This window comes from Onychostoma macrolepis, chromosome 03 (genome assembly GCF_012432095.1).
Source record: "Onychostoma macrolepis isolate SWU-2019 chromosome 03, ASM1243209v1, whole genome shotgun sequence".
NCBI classification, from domain to species: Eukaryota; Metazoa; Chordata; class Actinopteri; order Cypriniformes; family Cyprinidae; genus Onychostoma; species Onychostoma macrolepis.
Window position 1 is genome coordinate 43,243,930 of NC_081157.1, and position 23,175 is coordinate 43,267,104.

The 23,175-nt window shown below is 36.6% G+C and overlaps 1 protein-coding gene across 3 annotated transcripts in view; it reads right to left on the reverse strand.

Moving 5' to 3' along the window:
• Window positions 1–1,057: 1,057 nt before the first annotated feature.
• Window positions 1,058–23,175, reverse strand: part of igf2bp1 (insulin-like growth factor 2 mRNA binding protein 1) — a 39,793-nt gene continuing 17,675 nt past the window's right edge. For 2 of the 3 annotated variants that reach the window (XM_058771057.1, XM_058771059.1), the window contains 13 exons: window positions 15,780–15,828; window positions 14,193–14,244; window positions 13,921–13,984; window positions 12,990–13,280; window positions 12,606–12,740; window positions 11,429–11,551; window positions 11,197–11,332; window positions 10,987–11,109; window positions 10,695–10,811; window positions 9,651–9,725; window positions 9,435–9,566; window positions 8,013–8,126; window positions 1,058–7,436 (listed from right to left, as the gene is read on the reverse strand). In XM_058771057.1, the coding sequence (XP_058627040.1) occupies window positions 7,263–7,436; window positions 8,013–8,126; window positions 9,435–9,566; window positions 9,651–9,725; window positions 10,695–10,811; window positions 10,987–11,109; window positions 11,197–11,332; window positions 11,429–11,551; window positions 12,606–12,740; window positions 12,990–13,280; window positions 13,921–13,984; window positions 14,193–14,244; window positions 15,780–15,828 (1,585 nt within the window). In that variant the 3' untranslated portion in view covers window positions 1,058–7,262. The remainder of the gene's footprint in view (window positions 7,437–8,012; window positions 8,127–9,434; window positions 9,567–9,650; window positions 9,726–10,694; window positions 10,812–10,986; window positions 11,110–11,196; window positions 11,333–11,428; window positions 11,552–12,605; window positions 12,741–12,989; window positions 13,281–13,920; window positions 13,985–14,192; window positions 14,245–15,779; window positions 15,829–23,175) is intronic. The other variant, XM_058771058.1, reaches the window with a different exon arrangement.

A 23,175-nucleotide genomic window follows, 5' to 3' on the forward strand; every position in this document is an offset into this window, starting at 1 on the left:
TTTTATATTAATCTATTTAAAAGTAGACTTTTACAGGAAATACAATTTTTATGCGTACTTCAATGTTTAGCGTACATCAAAAGCGTTATTAAAGTTTAGCAGTTGTATGTCGTACGATTAACAGAATTAATAAAATGCATATAGTCTACATAGCTACATGCGGTGCAAAAATAATTATGAAGCAACAGTCCAAATAAGCTAGTTGACAACCAAACAAATACACACATAACATAAATATAATACAAAATAATAATTATAGCCTACTCGTTTATCGTTCCTGCTGTAATGACTTTCAATATTTTTAAGCGATTAAACCGGAGAGAAGCAAAATTTCGTTGCTTCCTGAAAAAGACTCGCAGAACATTTGAAACTTTTTTTGTCCTAATATAAGAAATTACATTAGCTTTCTAATGTCAACGCTTTCTCGTTTTTCAGATTATAGGGCAGACCTATAATTGTCAGACTGACCATTACAGGCGATATATATAGCTATAGGCTTGTCAGCTAAATTTATACAGCAAACAATATGATACACAAAACAATATTTCAACTTAGTTCAATATTCAATATCAATAATGCGATCGAAATTTATTGTTAATTATTTAATATGTAAATTACTTAATTATAAGGTCATTTAAACAACTTGCATTGTGAGAACTATCATTATTTTGAGAACATTGGCCTATTTAAATGTGCCTTCACTGTAGTTCCACCGTGTTAAAATATAAAACTATTTTCAGAAACATATTTACTGGACTTTTGACTCAAAGCCTTATATAGATTAGTGACAACAAAACATGGTCAAATTAGTTTACATTGATTATTAAATCACAAAAAATACACATCTGTATTTATGTCAATTTTTATGACAATATCTGCATTAAAATTATATCGAGTATCTAATGATTAAATTTACTGAAGAACACAAGTAGTCAAGATAACATATAGCACACTGTAATATAAAGCCTTTTAAATTAGGAAGATAATCTAAACACTAGATGTGCCTAAGCAGAGACAAGAACACACAAATACAGTCCAGACACAAGACGACACCGGTTTACTCATCTTTTATTGTCACATTCATATCTATGCTCTGTATTCTTTACAAGGAGTTCAAAACAATTGTGGATGAGAATCAAAGAAAATCAGGCAGGCAGAGGCTGAAAGTCCTGATAATGTCTGTGGCACCTGCTGTAAGAAGGGTGAAAGGATAAAGGTAGTCAGGTAAAGGTAGTCTCCTTCCTCTCTCATCCTCCTAAAATATGCCCCATTTAATTCAACAGACCTTCACTCTCCTGTTGCATCATTACAGGTGAAATGAAACAATAAAAATGAAAACAATTTCAACATCATGCTGCTCTGTGCGGCCTGAAAAGATACTATTATGTTGCGGTTCACAGAGAAAGAGAGCTGATTCTATTGCAAACATAAGAGATACAATCCTATGTCATTTTTAAAAAGCCATCAGAAATACAAATCAAATAGAAAGATGAAGAATTTGTAAGTTAAAAATAAAGTCAGTTTAATAATAATGAAAAAAAAAAAAGAGATCGGATAGTGAAACTGACATGTTTATTTCCCCGCCCATATTTCCAAATTCATCCTAAACAACTTCAAAAACAACTGAAGAAAAATCATCTTTGGAAGTAAAAGACTCCTATGCACTACAGTATGGAGATGCTGCTACCCAGTTGCTTAAGTCGTGTATTATTATTATTATTGATTCATTAAGCTTAACATTTTCAAAATTTACTTTTTGTGTCCTTTTTTAGTTTTTTGATCTGTTCTATCCTTTTGTCTTTATTCTAAGAGGTAGATCAACAAAAAAAAAAGAAAAAGAAAAAATTAAAAACACATGGTTACAGGTGTCATGCCTTTCGATTCAGGCCGTGAAGTCAAAAATGGGACTACGGGTGGAGGACAGAATGTGGGCAGGATGTGCCACTTTATTGCCGATTTAAATCTAGTTTCACCAAAAAAGGAAAGAAGGTGAAACGGTTTTCAAGATCGGCGAGAAAAGGGCTTCTAAACGGGGAGGGATGTATTTGGGGTCAAGGCTGCATGGCGTGGAGGTAGTGTGGTGCCATCGAAGTGGGAAAGGACACAGAGGAAATAGCGCAACAGGCACAGTTGTGTGTTTCGTCTACAGAGGTATCGTTAGTCACTCTACGAATGCTGGCCTAGTTAACGTTTGTGCCATTAGTTTCATAATAATCAGGGTTTATGGTGCGCTCAAGTCCTGTATTTATGAGCTGGGACGCCGTAATTACCACGTCAGGTGCGTTCAAGTCACTTTGGCGGGTGCAAGATGGCGATGTAGCTTTTCTATGAAAAACAGAGATTTGTTTTAGCTTGCACATCAGATGTGTTCAGATCTTTGTGTTTTTATCCAATTTATAAAGGTGCTGTAATTGTACAATACTACTTTATTTTGAACATGCGATCTATTGCGCCTGCTATATTTCCTTCCCGACACGCCCCCGACTTGAAAATGAAGGGCTTACATGAAAATTCGCTTAAAATGTATTCACCCTCAGGCCAGCCGAGATATAGTTGGTTTCTTCATCTCAACAGATTTGGAGGAATTTATCATCACTTGCTCACCAACGGATCCTCTGCAGTGAATGGGTGCCGTCAGAATTAAAAACATCACAATAACAACAGGTTATCCACAAAGTAAAGCAATACTATAGATAGAGGACTCGTATTTGAAGTTATAAACATCTTAATGATGGATTCTTACAAACACACAGCATTTCAAGTCGCATGCTGTTTAAAGTTGTGTGGATTACCATGATGTTTTTATCAGCTGTTTGGACTCTCATTCTGACGGCACCCATTCACTGCAGAGGATCTATTGGTGAGCAAGTGATGCTAAATTTCTCCAAAGCTCATCTAAATCTCGGATGGCTTGAGAGTGAGTAAACTACAATAAATACGACCTTTCCTCCGACGTGATTTGAATGCACCACAAGTCACAACGAGAAGTTTAGCTTAATTGTGCACGAACAGAATTTCACAGGTTTTTCCACGTTCCTCGTCCCGTGCAAACGGTCACACAACACATCCGTTTCCTGTCCTGCCACCTCGCCCGAAAGAGTCCCAGCTCTAAGCTGGAGTAGTATTCTATCCAAATGTCTACAGAAATGAAGAGCTAAAAATAAATTAAAACTCAAAAGTAAAATGTAACATGCACTTTCGCTCTCATCTGCTTGATAAAAACAATCTTATGGCTAAGTCTTGAGGTAGCGTTCCTAGTTATGTGAGGTTTGAGTCGTCATTTGTAGCACCCAAATGATTTCCTTAAGGAGAGGCCAGAAACTAGCACGGTGAGATACAACAGTGGCATGCAACGTCGATATGATGATCACACCCAACTAAGCTGCGCTTCAACCTGTGGTCTACATGTAAATCTATGCACTGCAATGCAACTTTTCCCAGTGGACGCTTAACAGTCCGTGTGACAAACGACAGCCATCCATTTGACTCGTCACAGAATTGCATAAGTAAACAACATACTATCTCTGTTCGAAGCTCAAGTATGCTAAACGGTTCTACGGTTTGTTCAAGCCCTCGCCACCGACAACGTGTGGAGGACACTGAAATAAAAAGAAGAGAAGAAAACACTTCCGGAATGCCAAACAGGAGGCCGACTCGCAGTACTCGGGGAACCGTCTAATTATATGAGCACTGCATCCGTTCGTGACTGCGAACAGTCTTAAATCAGTTCCTTTTTCCTGGAGTACGACGACAAAACACAAAGCGAACCCCAGTTTGGCACAGGTATTACGTGAAGAATGAATCATTTGTTAGTATTTCAAATGAACTAGTAGCAGTGTAAGAGGTGTCTGTGCATAAAGAACTCTGATCGAGGAGAAACCTAGCTATAATCCAAACTAAATGGAGACAATTTGAGAAAAAAACTAAAAAAAAACAAAACAACGACGAATGAGGAAAAATAAAAATCGCAAAGAAATTCAACATCAAACGACTGAACTGAACAGAGAAAACGGTCACAAACGAGGCCAGCGTGAGAGAGGGCGTTCAACTCCAGAAATGAAACGACACGTCGCTCGCCAAGTCTCTTTTGAATCGGATAATAACGCAAAACTAAAATGAGCGGATGAAGGTAGCGAGTGGTGGAAGGGGATGAAAGGTGAGAACACGTGGGGGGGAAAAGAGGAAGGGGACAAATGTGGCTTTTGAAATCTTTACAAAATGCCCACCTGTCCATTGAAACTGTCCAGGGCATCTCCCTCTCATCGCTTATACCTTTCACCCAAAGAATAATAATAATAATAATAATAATAAGAGACAAAATAACAAAAAATGCAATTACAATAATATACCTACTATTTCCGTTTCTTTTTTTTTCTTCGTTTTTTTGTCACAACTATGTTAGTTCTTGGAGATCTGCTGTTATGTTAATATTTCTCGCTCACAAATTTTTTTGTCTTTTATTGATGAAACAGTTCGCAACCAGATGTCATGTCCAAATAATGCTTGCTGTCAAAAAAATAAAAACAAAAAGGTAAAAACAAAAAGGCTGCTGCAGTCTGAACAGAGCAGAAGTGTGTGAGTGTGTCTCGACAGAAATCTATGGGCTGGAACAGTACTGTGTCTCCATGGAGATGAGTCATTGACAAGATCAACCCTCAAGCAGAAAACAGAAGACTGCCATCTAGTGTGAAAAAGGGAAGCTTAAAAAAAAATTAAAATAAAACAAAATAAAAGACCTTGACCGGTTAAAGCACATGAACATGCTCGCAAACCCTTCGTCTGAATGGAACCTGAAAAGGATGTGGTCTGGCAGTGTCCATCCATCTTTAACGGTTAAAAGTCTTTCCATCCTTTATCCAATTAGTATTTTATTTAAAAAAAATACAAACTTTTTTTTTTTTATCCGATTGTTCCGGTGAACAAATTATTTACAGGTTTCAATTGGAGAGATGTGAATGTTTTTATTTGATTCTTTTACGCTACATTTTTTCGGCTTCCGTTTTTCGTAGATACCTTGTAGATATGTTCTCAGTCAGTTTAAAAAAATGAGTATGACCGAGGCCATAGAGTGTTTTTCTATGTTCCTGCCTTTTTAAAACACCCAAACCACTTCCCCAACAAAAAGATTTAACACTTCAACTCAATTAGAAAACACACTCGCGCACACTTGCACAGGACAATGGGGAAGGACGAGACTCAATCCAAAAAAAAATGGAGAGAGACGTTGAATGGTTCACATTCAGTGTCTTGGGGACAAAGACTGTCGACATGCTGTCGTTTTTCAAGCATGGCGAGTTAAGTCAAGCCCTTTCAAGTAAGTCATCCAAATCCATCAGTGCAGAATGATCAAGATCACACCACAGGTGCAAAAACAATGGCACACGGTAGAAAAAGAAGCCATTTTTAGATTCTACGGTCAGCTTGTATGACAAACACACGCATATGCGTCAAACTTAAAATCCTGTGGTCTAGCAACGTTCATTATGCACCAGTAAAAGATGGTATGATCCGTCCTACGTCCCATTGAACAGTGATTTCAAGTGCGACTCTCCAAGGACCCCCAGGCTGAGAGACCACCTAAACAATTCATAATTTTTCCAGGGAGTCCTTCTGAGCTCAGGTGAGGAAAAAAAACCTCAATTACACTCACGCATACAGTCATACCAAAAAAGAAAAAGGAAAAGGAAAAAAAAAAAAGGAAAATACTTCTTCCTTAAAAAAATAAAATATTCAAGACTATCAGCTTTTATATAAAAACACCAGCAAGCAAGCAAAAAAGGAAAAAATAAAGAAAAGAAACAAGAAATTAGGAATACTGAGGTAACAATACCCTGAGGTAGGTTTTTTGTTTTTTCTTAATTTCATTTTATCTAATCTGTTCTAGGTTCAGTGAGAAAGGCCAGGACTCTGGCAACCTCATCGGCAAATGTCGAACAAAGTGGGCGAGAGAGAGCACAGAAACCATTTTGCGGTCACCTGTTCTTGACCTTTGACCTAAAGGCAGACATTTCAAACCTGGCCTCCCAGCCGACTGTCCTCACTTGATTCTGTCTCTGCATATTTACTCTCAGGAAAAACACAGAACAATGCGTCTGAAGGCCAGGTTTTACGATTGCTTTTTAAAAACTTGTGAATCTGCAAAAATCACACAATCCTCAAAGAGAAAACGTTTCAAAAAGAAATTGCGGTACGCTCGTTTTCATCGTCTGCCTGCTCCACTGCAACGAGGGGCCAGGTTAACTCACATATCATATATATATAATATATATAAAATATGCCGTTTGGGTGTGAGCGGCGCTGCAGCGATCATCGCCGGCGTGGTTTAGGGCGGAACTGATGGGTTTCCGCGCATCAAAGCTGAGCCACTGCAATACAACTGCAGAGGTCACCTTTAGCCCACACGCTTACTGAACTCTCACCGCACGTCCCGCCGGCCAAACGGCACGCAGCCTAAAAGGGAAGCCTTGGAAATACACAGCAACCCTCTTAAGCCAGGTACGCGATTGCCGACGGTTAAACGTGCAGCATCTCAACACAAAGTCATGAAGATTATATTTACAACCTCATTTTTTTCTTTTTTTTTCATCTCGTCACCCCCACAGTTTAGTGTGAGGGACTTCAAGAGCAGTGTTAACAACTTTGGCCCCTCCCCTCATCTCTGATAGGCAGGGAGAAGTCACCTGATTGGTGACCCCGCCCTCCAAAAATTGTGACTGATCCTCTGCTCTCTCTTTCCCATCTCTACCTCACTGCATTTCATTAATAATACCTCTGAATAAACATTTCTATACATATATCTCTATCTTTAAAAAAAACACAGTTAAAATTTTGAAGTGACTGCTGATGGCTGAGGGTCCCGAGTAGCTCGAACACACTTTTGAGGGACCTTCATTACGCCCGATTCCTAATGAGCAGCTATGTAAAAAGCTCTCACCAGAGGGCGCTCCGCTTTGACGGACCTCCTCGCCATCCTCAGTCACTCCACCTGGCCTGGCATCTGGTCTCTGTTTTCTAGTTATCTCTCTTTTTAAAAAAAAACAACACTTTTTTTCTTGTTCATTTTCACTAAACTTTCTTCTTCGCCCTCTCTCAGGCATTTTTTTTGTCTTTTTTCTTCTCTTTTTAATTCCCTCTCAATTTGCTGCTCATTTCTCCCTGTCTACCGCTGGGTCTGTGTGTCACTCTCTCTCTCAGTCAGTCCGCTCGTTTGTCCTCCCATTTGTCTGTCCGTCTGACTGGGCAGCGGCCCCGGCCCCGGCCTCTCACTTCCTCCTGGGTTCTTGTGCCTGTCCCTGAGGGGTCCCCAGCTCAGACATGCCCTGCGGATTGGGTCCCTGTGGACCTCCTGTACCTCCTGTACCTGCTGTACCTCCTGTACCTCCTTTCTGCTGCTGCTTGACTTGTGTCAAAATGTCCCTGATCTTCCTCTGCGCCAACTACAGAGAAGAAAACAAACAGCATTTTAACCAAACTCTTTGGGTGTCCACTCCTAACTAAGCAAGATATACATGTGACCCTGGAGCACAAAACCAGCCATAAATAGCACGGGTATATTTGTAGCAATAGCCAAAAATACATCCAAAATATCTTAAATTGTGTTCCAAAGACGAACGAAGCTTTTACAGGTTTGGAACGACAAAATGACAAAATTTTCATTTTGGGGTGGAGTAACCCTTTAAAATAAGATCATGTTCCATGAAGATATTTAGCAAATGTATCAAAATTTCATTTTTGATCGGTAATATGCATTACTAAGGACTTCATTTGGACAACTTTAAAGGCGATTTTCTCAATATTTAGATTTTTTTGCACCCTCAGATTCCAGATTTTCAAATAGTTGTATCTCGGTCAAATATTGTCCGATCCTAACAAACCATACATCAATTTACTCAGCTTATTTATTATTTATTAAATGATGCATAAATCTCAATTTCCAAAAATTGACCCTTATGACTGGTTTTGTGGTCCAGGGTTACATTTGTGCAGGGAATGCAGAAAGATTAGCAACTGACCTGACTTGCGTAGAAGTGGCCGATGATTTTGACGATGACCTGGTCGTGTTCATCAGGGGTCTGCTCTCGGGGAACCACTACTTCAGCAGCGGTGAGGTTCTGCAGTTCGTTTACCTAGGATGGGTCGTTTAGGCACAGAGGATCAATTAAATCAGCAGCAGAGTCTTGATCAGCACATTTCATCAATTTGTTTTATTAATCAAGTTATCATATGTACATTTATGCTTGATTTTATGGGGTTGAGAGTTTGACCACAACATATTAAGAGTTCTTTTTAAAGATCTTCTTTGGCAAAGAAACTGATTAAAAGTGACAGTGAAGACATTTATAATGTTACAAGAGATTTTTATGTTTCAAGGAACATTTCCATTTTATTCTTTCTAAGGATCCTTTATCAAATCTACAGGACTCTTAGTTTTACAAATTTGACTGACTCCAAATCCAAATCCATGGATACACTATTATAGTTTCAGATTTTTTTAGATTAGGTTTTTTATATTCTCTGTTTTCAATTTAATCTTAGTTAATGTTTTAATTAATGTTTTTTTCTGTTGTGCGTTTGTATTTGAAAGTTTTACATTAATTTTTTTTTAAATTGTATAATAAAAAGAAAACAGATAGAATAGAATAAGAATAGAGCAAGCTAGTGTAAGAGGTCTTTTTTGCTTTTTGTTAATTGTATAATAAATAAAAAGAAACAAATTAGATAGAAAACAAAAAGAATAGAGAAGCTAGTGTTAGCTTTAAAAAATTTTTTTTTTAAAGAAAACAAGCAGTTAGTAAATGCAAGTCTAAAAGGGGCAAGTTTTTTTAAGAATAGAATTAGAAAAGACTGCTAGAGTTAGAGAGTCAAATAAAGATGGAAGAGACCTGTTTTTTACGTATTCTATTCTTTTTTTCGATTTTATTTATTTAAATTTCTATATAGTCTCTTAATTTTTATTCATTAGTTTTAGCTTTAGTTATTTTAGTACTTCAAGTTAAACTAAGCGAAAATGAGAACTGTTGACTTTACAACTAACTCAAATAAAATGCATCTTTAAAATTGTATTTCAGTTAATTGTTATTTTAACTCAAGTACCATTTTTTATGGCTTTAGATTAATAATCACGCATATAAACATTTCAACATGGATGACATACATGACTTGAAAAGATAACTTAAATGATTCCATACTAAAGTGAATAAAATGTACCATTTGCTGCTTTCAATATTAGGGAAAAAAACAATATAATAAAATGTGTATTATACCAATTGGTGTAGAAAATGTGTATTATATAAAAAATAAAATCAAATATTTTAAAGCCATAAAAACCTCTCTCTCTGATAATCTCTTCAACGTAATTTCATGAGGTAACTTCAAAGAAACTCTTTGTTGTCATCTATCATTTTTCAGCCATATGTTAATGATGTACGACTTACAGTTTTCCCGCCCTTTCCGATGACCCTTCCTGCTGCTGCAGCTGCAACTTTGATGTGTGTCTCCAACTTCACTTCCTCTTTGGGGCCAAAGAAGTTCTCCTCCTTCAGCTTACCGTATATTCTGCCTTGAGCCTAAAACACACAGCGCTTCATAAGTGACTTGGTTCTTAAATATTCACAAATATTTTCTGAAATTAGTTTGAAAAACATGCTAACCTTGAACTGGGCCTCAGGTGGTCCTGTAACAATGACCATTCGCATTTTTGAGTCTGGAGCCTCTGCTGGCGCAATCTGAGGAAAAATGCATTTGAGAGCTGAAGTCATCTTGACACAGCTATGTACTTCAGAAAAACAGAACATGCACCTCAATATTTTAAATGACATATGAACACAATATTTGATCCGAGATGACCTAAGTGATCATTTTAATAAAAAATGTCACCCAAAGATTAAAATTTTGTATCATTTACTCAACTTCATGTTGTTCTAAACCTGTAAGATTTACTTTCATTCGTGGAATATTATATATATATACACACAGTATATATATTTGTATTAATACTTTTATTCAGCATTGATCAAACTGATCAAAAGTGACAGTAAAGACATTTATAATATTAATATTACTATACTATAATAATAATAATTCATCAAAAATGAATTTTTTCTTCAAAAAAAAAAACAGTCTCCACAAAAATATTAAACAGAATAACTGTTTTGAACACTGATAAGAATAATTTGAGCACCAAATTAGAATTAAATGATTTCTGAAGGAACATGTGACACTGAAGAGTGGAGAAATTATGCTGAGAATTCAGCTTTACAATCACGGGAATAAATTACAATTTTTGTATTTTAGAATTGTTCACAAGAATAAAAATAATGATCTGTTTACAAATTGAAGACACTGCATCACGTTTGGGGAAAACTGATGGTGAGTAAATAAAAGGAAAATAATTTTCATTTTTGGGTGAACTATTCCTTTTAAAAGTAATGCAAAAGGCTCTAAGCGCCATGTGAAATTTTCATCTAAAATGAGCATTTTTAGGTTCCGTAATTTTACTCTATTGGCAATGTATAGGTTATTTTCTATGTGAAATAACTGAACATAAATATAGGAGCCTGATAAAAATGTTCATTTTAGAAGAAAATTTAAAGTGCCGTTTAGATGCTTTTGCATCTGAACTCTTCAAAGCTTTTCTTTTTTTTAAGCATTGGAAACCAAAGAGATTACCCACAATGCATTTTCATAAAGGCTACCTTAATAGAAGCTCCAGCAAAACGGCTTAGCTGCTTGATATGCTGTCCTTTCTTGCCAATAAGGGCTCCTACGGCTTGGGCTGGGATGTACACGTGGACGGTCTCCTGTTCAGCGGCCTGTAGGGAGACACAAAAAATGAATAACCGCCACACCGCAACATATGGTGAACGCCACAAAAGAGAATTGCGTTAACTGACTATAATAAGCTAGAGATGCCACAGAGGCCTGGTTTATGTGACATCGGTATCTATGACTTTTAAAAATAATGAATAGTGACAAAATTGGTCATACCCCAATAGGGCCATAGGGGGGTCCAGGCACGGAGTTTCCAAGGGCAGGAGGAGGCATGGCAGAGGATGGCGGGAAGAGGCCGATTGCTCCCAGGTTTAGTCCAGGGATCAGGTGAGTCTGTTGCTGGATGAAGGCGGAATAGATTTTCAGATTAGGGTTAAAACTCACGCCACACTTCTCTCTTTTTGTGTCTCTCTCACACAAACTCACATTCATGGCAGCGATATCATTGTCATATGCCTCCCGCACTTTCTTCATGATTTCCTGTTCTGCCAGGCAACACGCTTCGATCGAGCCCTTCACTGTAATCGTCCTCTCTGGGTTATAAAGAGTCAGATCCTGCAGTCTGCATTAGGAGACATTAAGAAGAAAATCATGTTAAGAACACTCAGTAGAAAACAACAGGCCACTGGTTTTGTGATTGTGTCCGTTCAATGCTTACGGTGAAATTGTGATCTTGGTATCAGTGTCTTGTTCCACTTTCTTCAGGTTGCGTCCCTCTTTGCCAATCAAACGGCCAACAAAGTTGTTGTGAGCAAGAACCTTCAGAGGCACCTCATCAGCACTACCAGAAATGAACAGTATTTGTTAATACTGATCTGAGAACATGACCCAATAAATTATATGTAATTGTCCGTTACAGTTACTGAGAAAAAAGGATACACTTTATTTTAAGGTGTCCTTGTTATAGTGTAATTATACATTTAAGTACTGAGTAATATTAATTAACTACACATACTTACTATATGCTTAGGATTAGGGTTACTTGCATGTAATTATGCATAATTTATTGTTATTATAATAGTAAGTGCATGTAATACGTGTAACAAGGACACATGAACAAAGTATTACCAGAAAAAATTGTGTAATTAAATTAGTTACTTGTGAAAATGTTAATGATCACAAAGGGGGTTACATCTGAATATTTTCACACACACACACACACACACACACACACACACACACTCACAGATTAAATTGATTTCTTTCCCAGATTGCAATATATTTAACCCCAGAACAAATTCAAAGTAAAAAGAGGTGCTGAATTCTGATTTTGTGGTGGCTGTGCTTTAAAATGTAATTATTACAATCTTAATTCAAGTGATGAAGGATTTTGAAAGTCTGACAGTAATCAGTGTTGAATACTGCTGCAAAGTTAACCCTGCCCGCTTGAAATGTTTCAAAATGATTAATCGTTTAAAACATTCAGGGTAACTTGTAATCTGTAACCTATTACATTTCCAACACTGGTGCATTTTGATTATTAATGAATAAAGTACTAATTTATTTTTTTTTAAAAACAAAAACTTACTGACCCCAAACTTTTGAACATATACAGAGGACATTATTACTTTAATACGTATATATGAAGAGTTTATTTGCAAAAACAGATAACTCCGTTTTTTTACATTTTCAAAAATCATGTTTTTATTGTGTTAGCTAGTTGTATTTAAAAATTTTTTAACCTAATCAAAATAACCCAACTGCAGATTGATTGAGAAAAAAACATGAATTTTGAAAATTGTTAAAAACGGAGTTATCCGTTTTTGCATATTTTGAAGAAGAATCAAATAGTGTGAGGGGCGACTGTTCTGCTTCTGCCTGTCGTTGACACTCACGTTTTGGTGTCCTTGGCCTCCTGGTTCATGATTTCCAGGATCATGCGGCAGGCAGCTGAACAGCCCTCTGGGGTAGAATGGATACTTATGGGCTTTTCAGCGGCACCTGCGTTCTCTTTACGATGCACATCAATCCTGAGAGATGAGAAGAGAGGAGAAAAGAAGAGAGGAGAAGAGAAGAGAGGGCGGCATCGTAAAGGTTATGCAATGAACAGTGTATATACAAAATATACAAAAGGCACAAAGAAAATTCAAACAATCAGTCAAAAAAAAAAAAAATCATACAGGTTTGAAGTGAGTGTGAACTACTCTTTTAAATTAAATTAGTTTCTGTGCCATTCCTCCACTTTTTCCATTCAATCACACTTAGAGTCATTTACTCACTTGCTCTGAGTTTGCTTGGTGATGTTACGGATGGTGGCGCCCTCCTTGCCGATAATGGCACCCACATATTGTGTGGGGACCAGCAGCCTGAGAGGGATGTCAGCGTGCTGATGTTTGGTGGGGATCCCAGAGCCAGGCGACATCTGACGGGAGTTTCCTCGTGGACCGTATCCGGGACGTCTGCCGTTGTCTGGGCCTCGTTGAGAGTCGACGTCAGAGTTTTCGTCAGGGATGTATGACACACGCAGGGCGTTGTTCTCAAACTGGTAACCATTGAGCTTCTGGATTGCTCTTTGAGACGAGAAGCATGAATGATATACATGAATGCGAGAGGGTTTACAGTAACTGACAGTATCTTGAATGCTGACTGATTAAATGTACAAAGATTAAATCGTCCGAATAATTTCACAGTTCAAGAGAAGAGATTTGCCTAAATGATTATTAAGCAACATTATGAATTAATCCGATGAAGAATCCAGGCTGACAGGTCTCATAGTTAGCTAACCTGAATAAAAGCTTGCAAAGCGGCTGAATCTCCAGTAGGTGTCAGCCGCAAACAAGGAAAACCCGTAATGAGAGGATGCATGCTTTGTGGTGAAGGTTTAATGTGATATTGCAGAAAGACAAGGGATTTTAAAGCTGAAATGTGCACTTTTTAATTTTATTACAGCACAATATGCACATACAGTCATTTGTAGATTTTTTGTTGTTGTTTATAACATAGTATTTTCAAAACACTGAGAATCCACACAAACCCAGCACTGCGACATGGTGCGACTTTGAGGAGAGAATCAGTTTGTCCAAACAATGGAAGACAAAAGGAAGCCCATCTGACAAAAGTCAGTATTTTTGCAATTGCATTTGGTGAAACTCGTGAAAAAAAAGAAAAAAAGAAAATGAAAATGAAGGTTTCAGGGCAAAGTTCACTCACTGTCTAGCCTGCTCCCGTGTCCCATATGTGACATTCACAACTGCAGTCTCACTGTCTGTATTCACTGTGGAAAAAATAAGAACAGAGAAAGAGAGTGTAAATAACTACAATTTTTCAATCTTTTTGATTTCTTTTGATGCAACAAAGCACACACAACATTTCCAGGTGTTCAGCATGCTTTTGATGTATCTTTAGAACATAAGTAATTCAAATTTTTTTGTACTATTTTTAATCAGTAACACATAATTCAAAACATAAATGAAACAATTTACCTTGCTCGCAGTTCTCAACAGTTCCATACTGAGCAAGCAGACCATCAAGAACCTACAATGGATAAAAGAATGAATGAAAGGGGGAAAATTAAGGGCCATGAGTGTATACTTTATTTAATGTAGTTACCCAGGATGCTCTCATCAAAAAATGACAAGTTTAAATATTTTAATTAATTTTATTCTGTATTACAGATACATCCTAACTCAGAATCCTATCTGTTTAGTAACCAAACTAATTTCACTTAGGAACTTACAAATTTGGTCAAAAATGAACATAGGATTTTTCTGTAATGTGAAAAAAAAACCTAAAAAACTCAGACTACATCAACTACATGTTTCACCCATTAAAACCTGGTTGGCATCTGATTGGTTTTGCCACCAAGGTGTCGCCTCCTAGTGGTTGATATTGGCACAAGTGGCTGGCAGAAGTGGGGCCTGCTGGAGAGGTGCCAAGAGAGACCCCGCCCCGCAAGAACAACAGTCAGCCAGTACAACAACCATCCGAGAAAACACACACACACACTGTGCCACGCCCGCGCGCACACACACACACACACACACACACACACATACCCAGACGCTGTATGTTGATGGTGTAATCTCATAATCACACACCGATCACCTAACCTGAATGACATGGATAAAACTTGGAGTTTAAACCAACACAGGGCACTGCCCTTGCCAGAACACGTACGGAAAGTTGAAACTTTGCTATTCAGAGTCACATTAAACAGACACGTTGCAGAAATTTCATTTTCAACTAAAATTTTTTAAAAGAAATTTTAACAAGACAGCAGCATTGGTTTGCAGCGGGATAATACGTCTGTCTAACCAATGTAAAATGAAATTTTGCAATTTCTGTTTTGGTGATACTAAAACCCTACATTCAGGCTGTTTTCTAGGTAAAATCTAAGATACTTCCCTTGCCAGAACATGTAAGTTGGAAAAAGTTCAGTCTTTGCTATTCAGAGGCAGATGAAATGCAGGTGCATTGCAGAAATTTGCACTAAACTGAGAGAACTAATTATACAGTTATTACACTGCAGTTTTTTGTCCACAAAAATATTTGAAAATTTACATTTTTACATTACATCTTTTTGCAAGAGGTTGAAAAATATTTTACATTTTTACTTACTTTAATACTTAATACTGATTTTCAAAAATAATTTTGTTGATGTTAAAATACTCCTCGTCCAACCAAATATGCAAAGAGATATGTATGTTATATGTTATATGTAGCTTCACTTTCCAAAAGAAGAGCAAGATTAGTGCCTCAGTGGCACTATTAAAACACATCTTTTTGTTTTTCGTTGGGATTATCCGTTTGTTCGACCAATGCAAAATGATTGCAATTTCTCTTTGGTGATGCATGAACATTACATACGGGATGTTTTCTATGTCAAACTTAAAACGACGTCTGAATCTATGAATGGAGAAGAATCATCAAGTACACAATCATTTATTCTAAGATTATGCTTTAATCTGTCTGAAAAAACATTCTTAAGAGCCACCCATACATGGGTGAAGAGCATCATCGTGTTGACGGAGTCTTACTGTCAAAACAGACATGGACACACCCAGACTCACCTCCCACTGTAGGTGTGGTGGAATGTTTCTGATCTGGAGTTTTCTGGTCCTGTAGAGGGGGGAAAGAGAAATGAGATTTAGAGAAGGCTCCCTCACCAACACTTTGCTTCATGAAACAAGAGCCCTCAATATATCCAATATAAAACTAATGAGAGTAGCGGTTACAGCCGCAGACATCTTCAACAAAAACTGCTCTCAAGTTTACACCCACAATCACATAAAAACTAATTACACTAATGACATCCAGCATCATCCAAATGCTGATTTACGCTGACAGCTAGTGTTCAGAAAGGTATCTATATCTAAATGACGTGGAAAGAGATGCATGGAAAGGTGAAAGTCAAAGTCAGAACAGGGATAAATCCACCACAACGGTAACTTCCATCATAAATGGTACTTAATTCTAGCTCTGATATTAAAACATTCATCCTGTCACATGCCATAAGAGTGAACAGATATAAAACAAGCTCTTGAGGAAAATTTTAACATTGCACTTTTGTGCTGAAAAAAACAACAACAACAACTACTATTGTGTATTGATCAACAGCCTATGGACAGCGTCCATATTAAGGAAAGGCAAAAAATCTAGTTTTAAACATATCAAGCCTTTATTAATGTAATCTTTGCATTCATCTTGGTTTCATATAAATTTGAAAAGAATTGCAATGACATTTTTGATGTAAAAATAACATGTTTTCCTTAAACTTTGAATATGACAGCAAAACAAGGATCTCATCATCTTTTCCAAAATGGTTTGTAAATAGTTTTTTCCCCAAGGTAAATTTCCTTTTCTTTTTCTTTTTTTTTTAAACAAATGTTTTTGAGAGTTGCACCATATACCTTGTTAAAAAAAATGGGTCACACTTTATTTTAAGGTCCAATTCTCATTAATTATCTATTAACTATGATGTCTGCCTCAATAAACTCCTAATTACTGCTTAGTAATTAGGTAGTAGTTGTTAGGTTTAGGTATTGGGTAGGATTATAGACTTAGAATATGGTCATGCAGAATAAGTGCTTTATAAGTATTAATAAACAGCCAATATGCATGCTAATAAGCAACTAGTTCATAGTAAGAACTGGTCCCTATACTAAAGTGTTATACTATACTAAAGTTTATTTAATAAATTAAATAAATTGAAATGAATTGAGGAATTAAAAAGGTGTGTAAAAAGAGTGTATTCAAGTCATTGCATTTAACATTCATGATCTATGTTTAATGAAACTCACAAAAAAAATAAAATATTATAAAATAAAATAAAATATAAAAGACTGATAAAATATATACTCTGGATAAAAGTTGAAATGTAAATGAACATTAGATGTGGATCAGTCCAGAACAAGAATGTGTTGACTATCATTCACATAACTGTAGTACGACATGATTTATGTTCATGAATTAACACCATGTATCATTTCAAAATCGAGGACAGGACCTGTGAGGTTCGAGAAAATCTCTCAAAATGATCTGGAAGGAGGTATTATTTATAGGTAGATTAAACATTGTGAAGATGCTTGGGCGCATCCGTCCTGCTCGTCGCTCGTGGAAGCGAGGCGGAATGGGCAGAGGAGAAAGAGAGAGAGAGAGAGAGAGAGAAGAGACTGAATGGGTATATTGAAACTAGACACTGATGTAGTTCAATGCCAGCTGCCCCGGAAGCATCCAAACTCATCGCCCGAGAAAGAGAGAGAGAGAAAAGAAAGAAATGCAAGTAACTACAGCAATGTCCAAGCAATGCAAGTCTAGGAAAAAGGAAAAAAAAAAGGAAAAATGAGTGAATCAACTATAAAGTCCAATAGAGAACCGCAGCATGGCATTGCTCCACAACCATAACAATGACACAATTATAGGGAGACCAGATAACCTACACAAAGCCGTAGCACTCTGGAACCTCTAGAGGGCGTAGCAGCAAACTTCTGAAGCAATGCATGTGTTTAGGATCAAGGAGGGAAATGGGTGCCAGGGGTCATGTGGGAGGGACAACCCTTTTCTGGTGACTGAGAGCAGAAACCCTAAAGACCTCTGAACTCCAGAAGGTTGACGCCCACCGGTTGACAAGCAGAGAAAATGGCGCCGTTTGCCCGCTTTCAAGCTCCCTTCATGCAAATGGCGGGCAAAACAGCCAATCAGGGAACAAAGAATCCTGCAAGGGTGTTTCACACCACAAAGATCAGCATTGAGAGCATGCCTAGGCCAAATGAAACCAATTGAAATCATGCATTGCACAATCTTGAAAATGGCCATGCTGATTCGGAGGCCTTGAAGCACTTATTAGAGTATGTACTTTCCTTTTTTATTGGCTTCCAAGATTATGCTCAAATCAGGAGAAATGCAAAACTTGACTCTGAAGCAAATTAAGAGTAGGAAAGCACCAAAAGGTACACAAACAGGCAAAGGCCACACAAACACGGTGGGCGAGACCACCAATCTGTTCGCTCTCCCACTGATCAATCACCTCGTTCCCAAACCCATCCCCCAACCTGACACTTCCACATCCCACCCCCACTACTACAAAAACGTGCCTCTTGTTTGGCACCTTTGAACCCATTTAAACCCATCATGTCACGTCCCACCAAGTCTCTGACCACTTTGATTTGTCAACGGCGTGCACTGCAAAAAATGCTTTTCTTACTTAGATTTGTCATCTTGTTTCCAGCCAAAATATCTAAAAATTCTTAAATCAAGAAGGATTTTCTAGACAAGTTAAAATTATTGTCTTGTTTTCAGAAAATTAAGTGAGTTTTTGCTTGAAACAAGCAAAATAATCTGCCAATGGGGTAAGCAAAATAATAAGTTTGAAATAAGATTATTTTGCTTGTTCTAAGCAAAAGCTCACTTCATTTTCTGAAAACAAGACAACAATTTTTACCTGAGTAGAAAATCCTTCTTGATTTAAGAATTTTTAGATATTTTGGCTAGAAACAAGACCAAAATATCTAAGCAAGAAAAGCATTTTTTGCAGTGTGGAAATCACGTCCAGATGAAAGAGGTGAACTTTTGGTCTCTTTTCCCATTGTTTAGAGAACATGCTTCAACTTTGCGTTACTCAATTTACCTGTTGTGCAGCAGGCCTTACGTCCAGCCGTGGAGCAGTGGATGATGGGACACCAACCACAGAACCAAAACTGTTAACATGCTCACATTCTCCAGAAAGAATTGCATGGGATTTCTCTGTATTTTATGGTGTGGCAAATAAAATCTATGTTTAGATTTGGCTTTAGTTAAAACGGGAATCTCAAGACACGCTGAAACATAGAAAGTTCAATCACACAGCACTAAAAAGACAATAAAAAATGCTAATAAAAAGACCAAACAACAAGAACAGAAAAGAATGAGAACAGAAAAGACTGAAAGAAGAAAAAAAAAGAAGAGAGCGATTCACCCCCTATAAGGGTCAAAGGTGAGGACTCTACAGGCTAGCGAATAGCATTAGGGGGAGGGTGTGTGTATGTTAGGGTGAGGGTTGGTATGTAGTATTGTTCTACAGGAGAGGTGTGGGTCAGCGGTGCATTATTGATTCTTGAACTTATGAACGTGAAAAAAACAGTGGAGATGACTATATGGACTATTAGCAGGAGTTTGCAATGTGCTTTTAATAATCATAATAATAATCATCATCATCATCATAAAATAATCCATAAAGCAAACTCTTTTAGTAAAGAGAATCATATACTAGCTTGAGCATCTAGCTGGCAAAACCCTGCTCTGCACACACAGCATCACATGAGCCAAAAAAAAAAAAAAACAACAACATTGAAGGGAAAGAGCTATATGTCTTGACACAGTTAAGCACATTCAGTTCCTCCACACACACCACACAGACATGCTTAAACAAACACATTTACTTTGCTATCTAAATGAGGGCATACATCAAACTACCAATCAAACGTTTGGGGTCAGTGAGAACTTTTTTTTCTTGTAAAGAAATTTTATTTTGCAAGGATGCATTAAAATCACAGCATAAATGTTATCAACACTGATAATAGTAAGAAATTTTTCTTGAGCAGCAAATCAGCATAATAGAATGATTTCTGAAAGATCATGCACTGTAAAAAAAAAAAAAAAGGCATGTAATTTTATGGAAAATACTGCAAAAACACTATGGGAGAAAAATGGTAATAGGTTATACTACATGCTACATGCAGGGAAAATCTGTAAAACATCTAGTAACTGGACAGTAAATGCTTTTTTTTAACAGTAAATACTGTTAAATGTACAGTTTTTTGTAAGTAAAAAAGCAAATCAAATTATAATTTACAGTGAAAAACTGTAATCTGATAGTCCTAGAATTCCCACTTCACATTTGAAAGTATTTCATTTAAATAATCATGTTTCTTAATAGCTTTTATTATCAGCTCTGTACATTTGGGTTTTATGCTACATCATCTGTTGTTTAATGAATGTTTATTGCATTATTTTAGTGTTGTGTGCGTTACCATGATAGTGTTTTGTGTTTGTGTGAATGACTGCACCTTCTGTATAATTCTGATTAACTTTTTCATGATTCTTCATGTAGCTTCCTCTTTTTTTAATTATCAGTGTATGTTAAAGTTACAAAACAGATTTTAATAGCAGTGAGCCTTATTGGATTTTTATACTGTAAAATTTACAGCTTGTTCTGTAAATGTTAACATTTTTAATTGTATATTTTTTACAGAATTATTCAGGCAACCACAGCTGCCAGGATGTTATTTTTAACAGTGTGTGACACTGAAGGTTGGAGCAACTTCTAAAAGGAATAACATTTTAAAATATCTTTAAACTACTGCTGTCAAACGATTAATCGCGATTAATTGCATCCAAAATAAATGTTTTTGTTTACATAATGTGTATGTATACTGTGTATATTTATTATGTATATATAAACACACACACACGTATATATTTAAGAAATATGTTATGTTTATATATTTAAAATATTTATATATATCAATTATATGAATATAAATATATACATGGAAATATTTTCAAAATATATACTGTATGTGTGTGTATTTATATATACAGAATAAATATACACAGTATACACACATATATTATGTAAACAAAAACTTTTATTTTGATGCAATTAATCGCTTGACAGCACTACTTTAAACAGAAAAGTTATTTTAAATTGTAATATTATTTCACAATATTACTGTTTTACGGTATTTTTTTTTTTTTTAGAAAATATGCAGCCTTGGTAATCATAACAGACTTTTCCCCAAAAACATACACACTTTTGAACAGTAGTGAATGTATATTGTGTAAACAAATCAGAATTTAGGCCTATTTTAATATTTTATTACATTTGAATGTATTTTATATATTTTAATTTGTAAATATTATTATTTTTTTATATTTCATATACACAATTAAATAATTTACATTAAATAAATGTGATTTAATAACTAATAATAAATTAAAATGAGTTATATTTTCTAAAACGCACACATATAAAGCAGGTGCACCACCACTCCCTTTGCTAAACATTAGCAAGCTTATCCAGATGCATGATGGGCCAGTCTCAGCTGGCTTGGAGGAATCAGCAAGGCTCTCTTAATCAGATCTAGACATATTCCATATCTTATATTCACAAACACTGGCATATCAAAAACTAAACAACACTAAACTCAAGGATGTTGCCCGCTGACTATCTTACATGCTAGTTTGCGATAAAACAAGAAAATTAATAATTATTAAGTATTAACTCAAATCTAAGAATTGACAGTGGCATCTAAAATGTCTTTAAAAGGATTACAGAAATTATCGAGCAATAAGCTAAAATGCTACTCCTATGCTCGTACACAACACGCACTCACAATCTAAGCATTCAAACAAACAACCCCACAGTGCAGGGTACAAATGTGTCATACTGACATTAAACACACAGGCAGATTCCTACACCGTCAGCACTACACAGGTGCATGCCAACCTAAGTCTGTACAAACGTGCTAAAATCCACCAAACCACTTCTGATGAGCGTCGGCTTGTCAAGACAGAAGAAAAGACACAAATCTGGAAGACAAATGTGTGTTGTCGAGGATAATAAACGTGCTTCCCAAAACATCGCTCTCCATTTAGTCTCAACGGATACACTGTATTAAAAAAGTGAACTGTGTCTGTTCTACAAGTTTTACCATGCCATCATCTTAAAAGTTTTAGACACTGGGAATTCTTTTCTGTCAACTGTGTATGTGGGGGGTTCTTTTTCTTTGTTGGAGAAAGGAGCTGGGAGAAATGAAGAAATCATTGAAGACGGTTTGAAGAAGTAAATACAGGGAGCTACAATAGTTTGACGAACAATAGTGGAGATAAAATCAAAAGGTTAATGTGATTTGTAGTTTACATTAGTGTACATTTAGGTCAACGTCAAAGGGCAAGAACGAAGTCCTAAGTGGCATTTAATTATGGGACGTAAAACTACAAAATGTAGTGATCTAACACTAATTAACCATTCAAGGCCCACCGTGCAAGAGGTCCATCAGGAAACCCAGTACACAGGAAGTCAAAAAAATCACCCCTTAGAAGTCACAACCCTCATCGAGCAACTTCCTGTCTTGCTTTGAGCCATTGCCACCTCAGCCAATCAGAGGTGAAGTTGATTTAAAAACGGGGGAAGGGCAGATAAGCAGAAAGAGAGAGAGGGGAAGAAGAGGAGAAACAATATGCCAGCAAGAAAAGAGCATTCACTTGCATCTTTAACCCCTCCTCCATGACTTATACATTCATTCACCTCACACACTCACACACACACACACACACACACACACACACACACTTTCACTGCTTTACCTCTTTATGTATAGTATGGGCTGGAGTGGACCTCTTTGCAAAGCAGCTGATTGTGGATGCCTGAATTACAAGACTACAAAATAGACATTTTTGGAGCTACACAACGAGTGCAGGATAAGATACACATAATATACATTGTTGACCAATAAATCAACCTAGCTCACATATTAAAGTAGCAAAATATCAGCTTGTTCTTGCACAGTAATTCAATCGCATTTGGGTATTAGAGGGATCTGAAACAAACTGCATCCCAGATACTTTCTAAAACATTTAGGAGAGGCAACAAATGAACCAAGCGTAACTCATCATGCATTTGCTCATGCAGATAATGGTGTCAGTTCAACCAGTTATTTTCAAAATTTCTCCAAAATGAATTGTATTAAATATAAAAGCAAGAATCTGGCGAAACCTATAATTTGGGCTACAAAGACTGTTGGTTTGAATACTACTACTAATAATACATTTTAAAAAATAAAATAAGCTATGATTTACTAAACAGCCAGGTTGGTTCACAAAATCACACTGCGCTGGATTTGACATATTCCTAGCTACATTTTTGTTTGGTAAACAAGGTAAACATTCCTGAAGGCAAATGAATAAATAAGCTAAACCACATTTTTG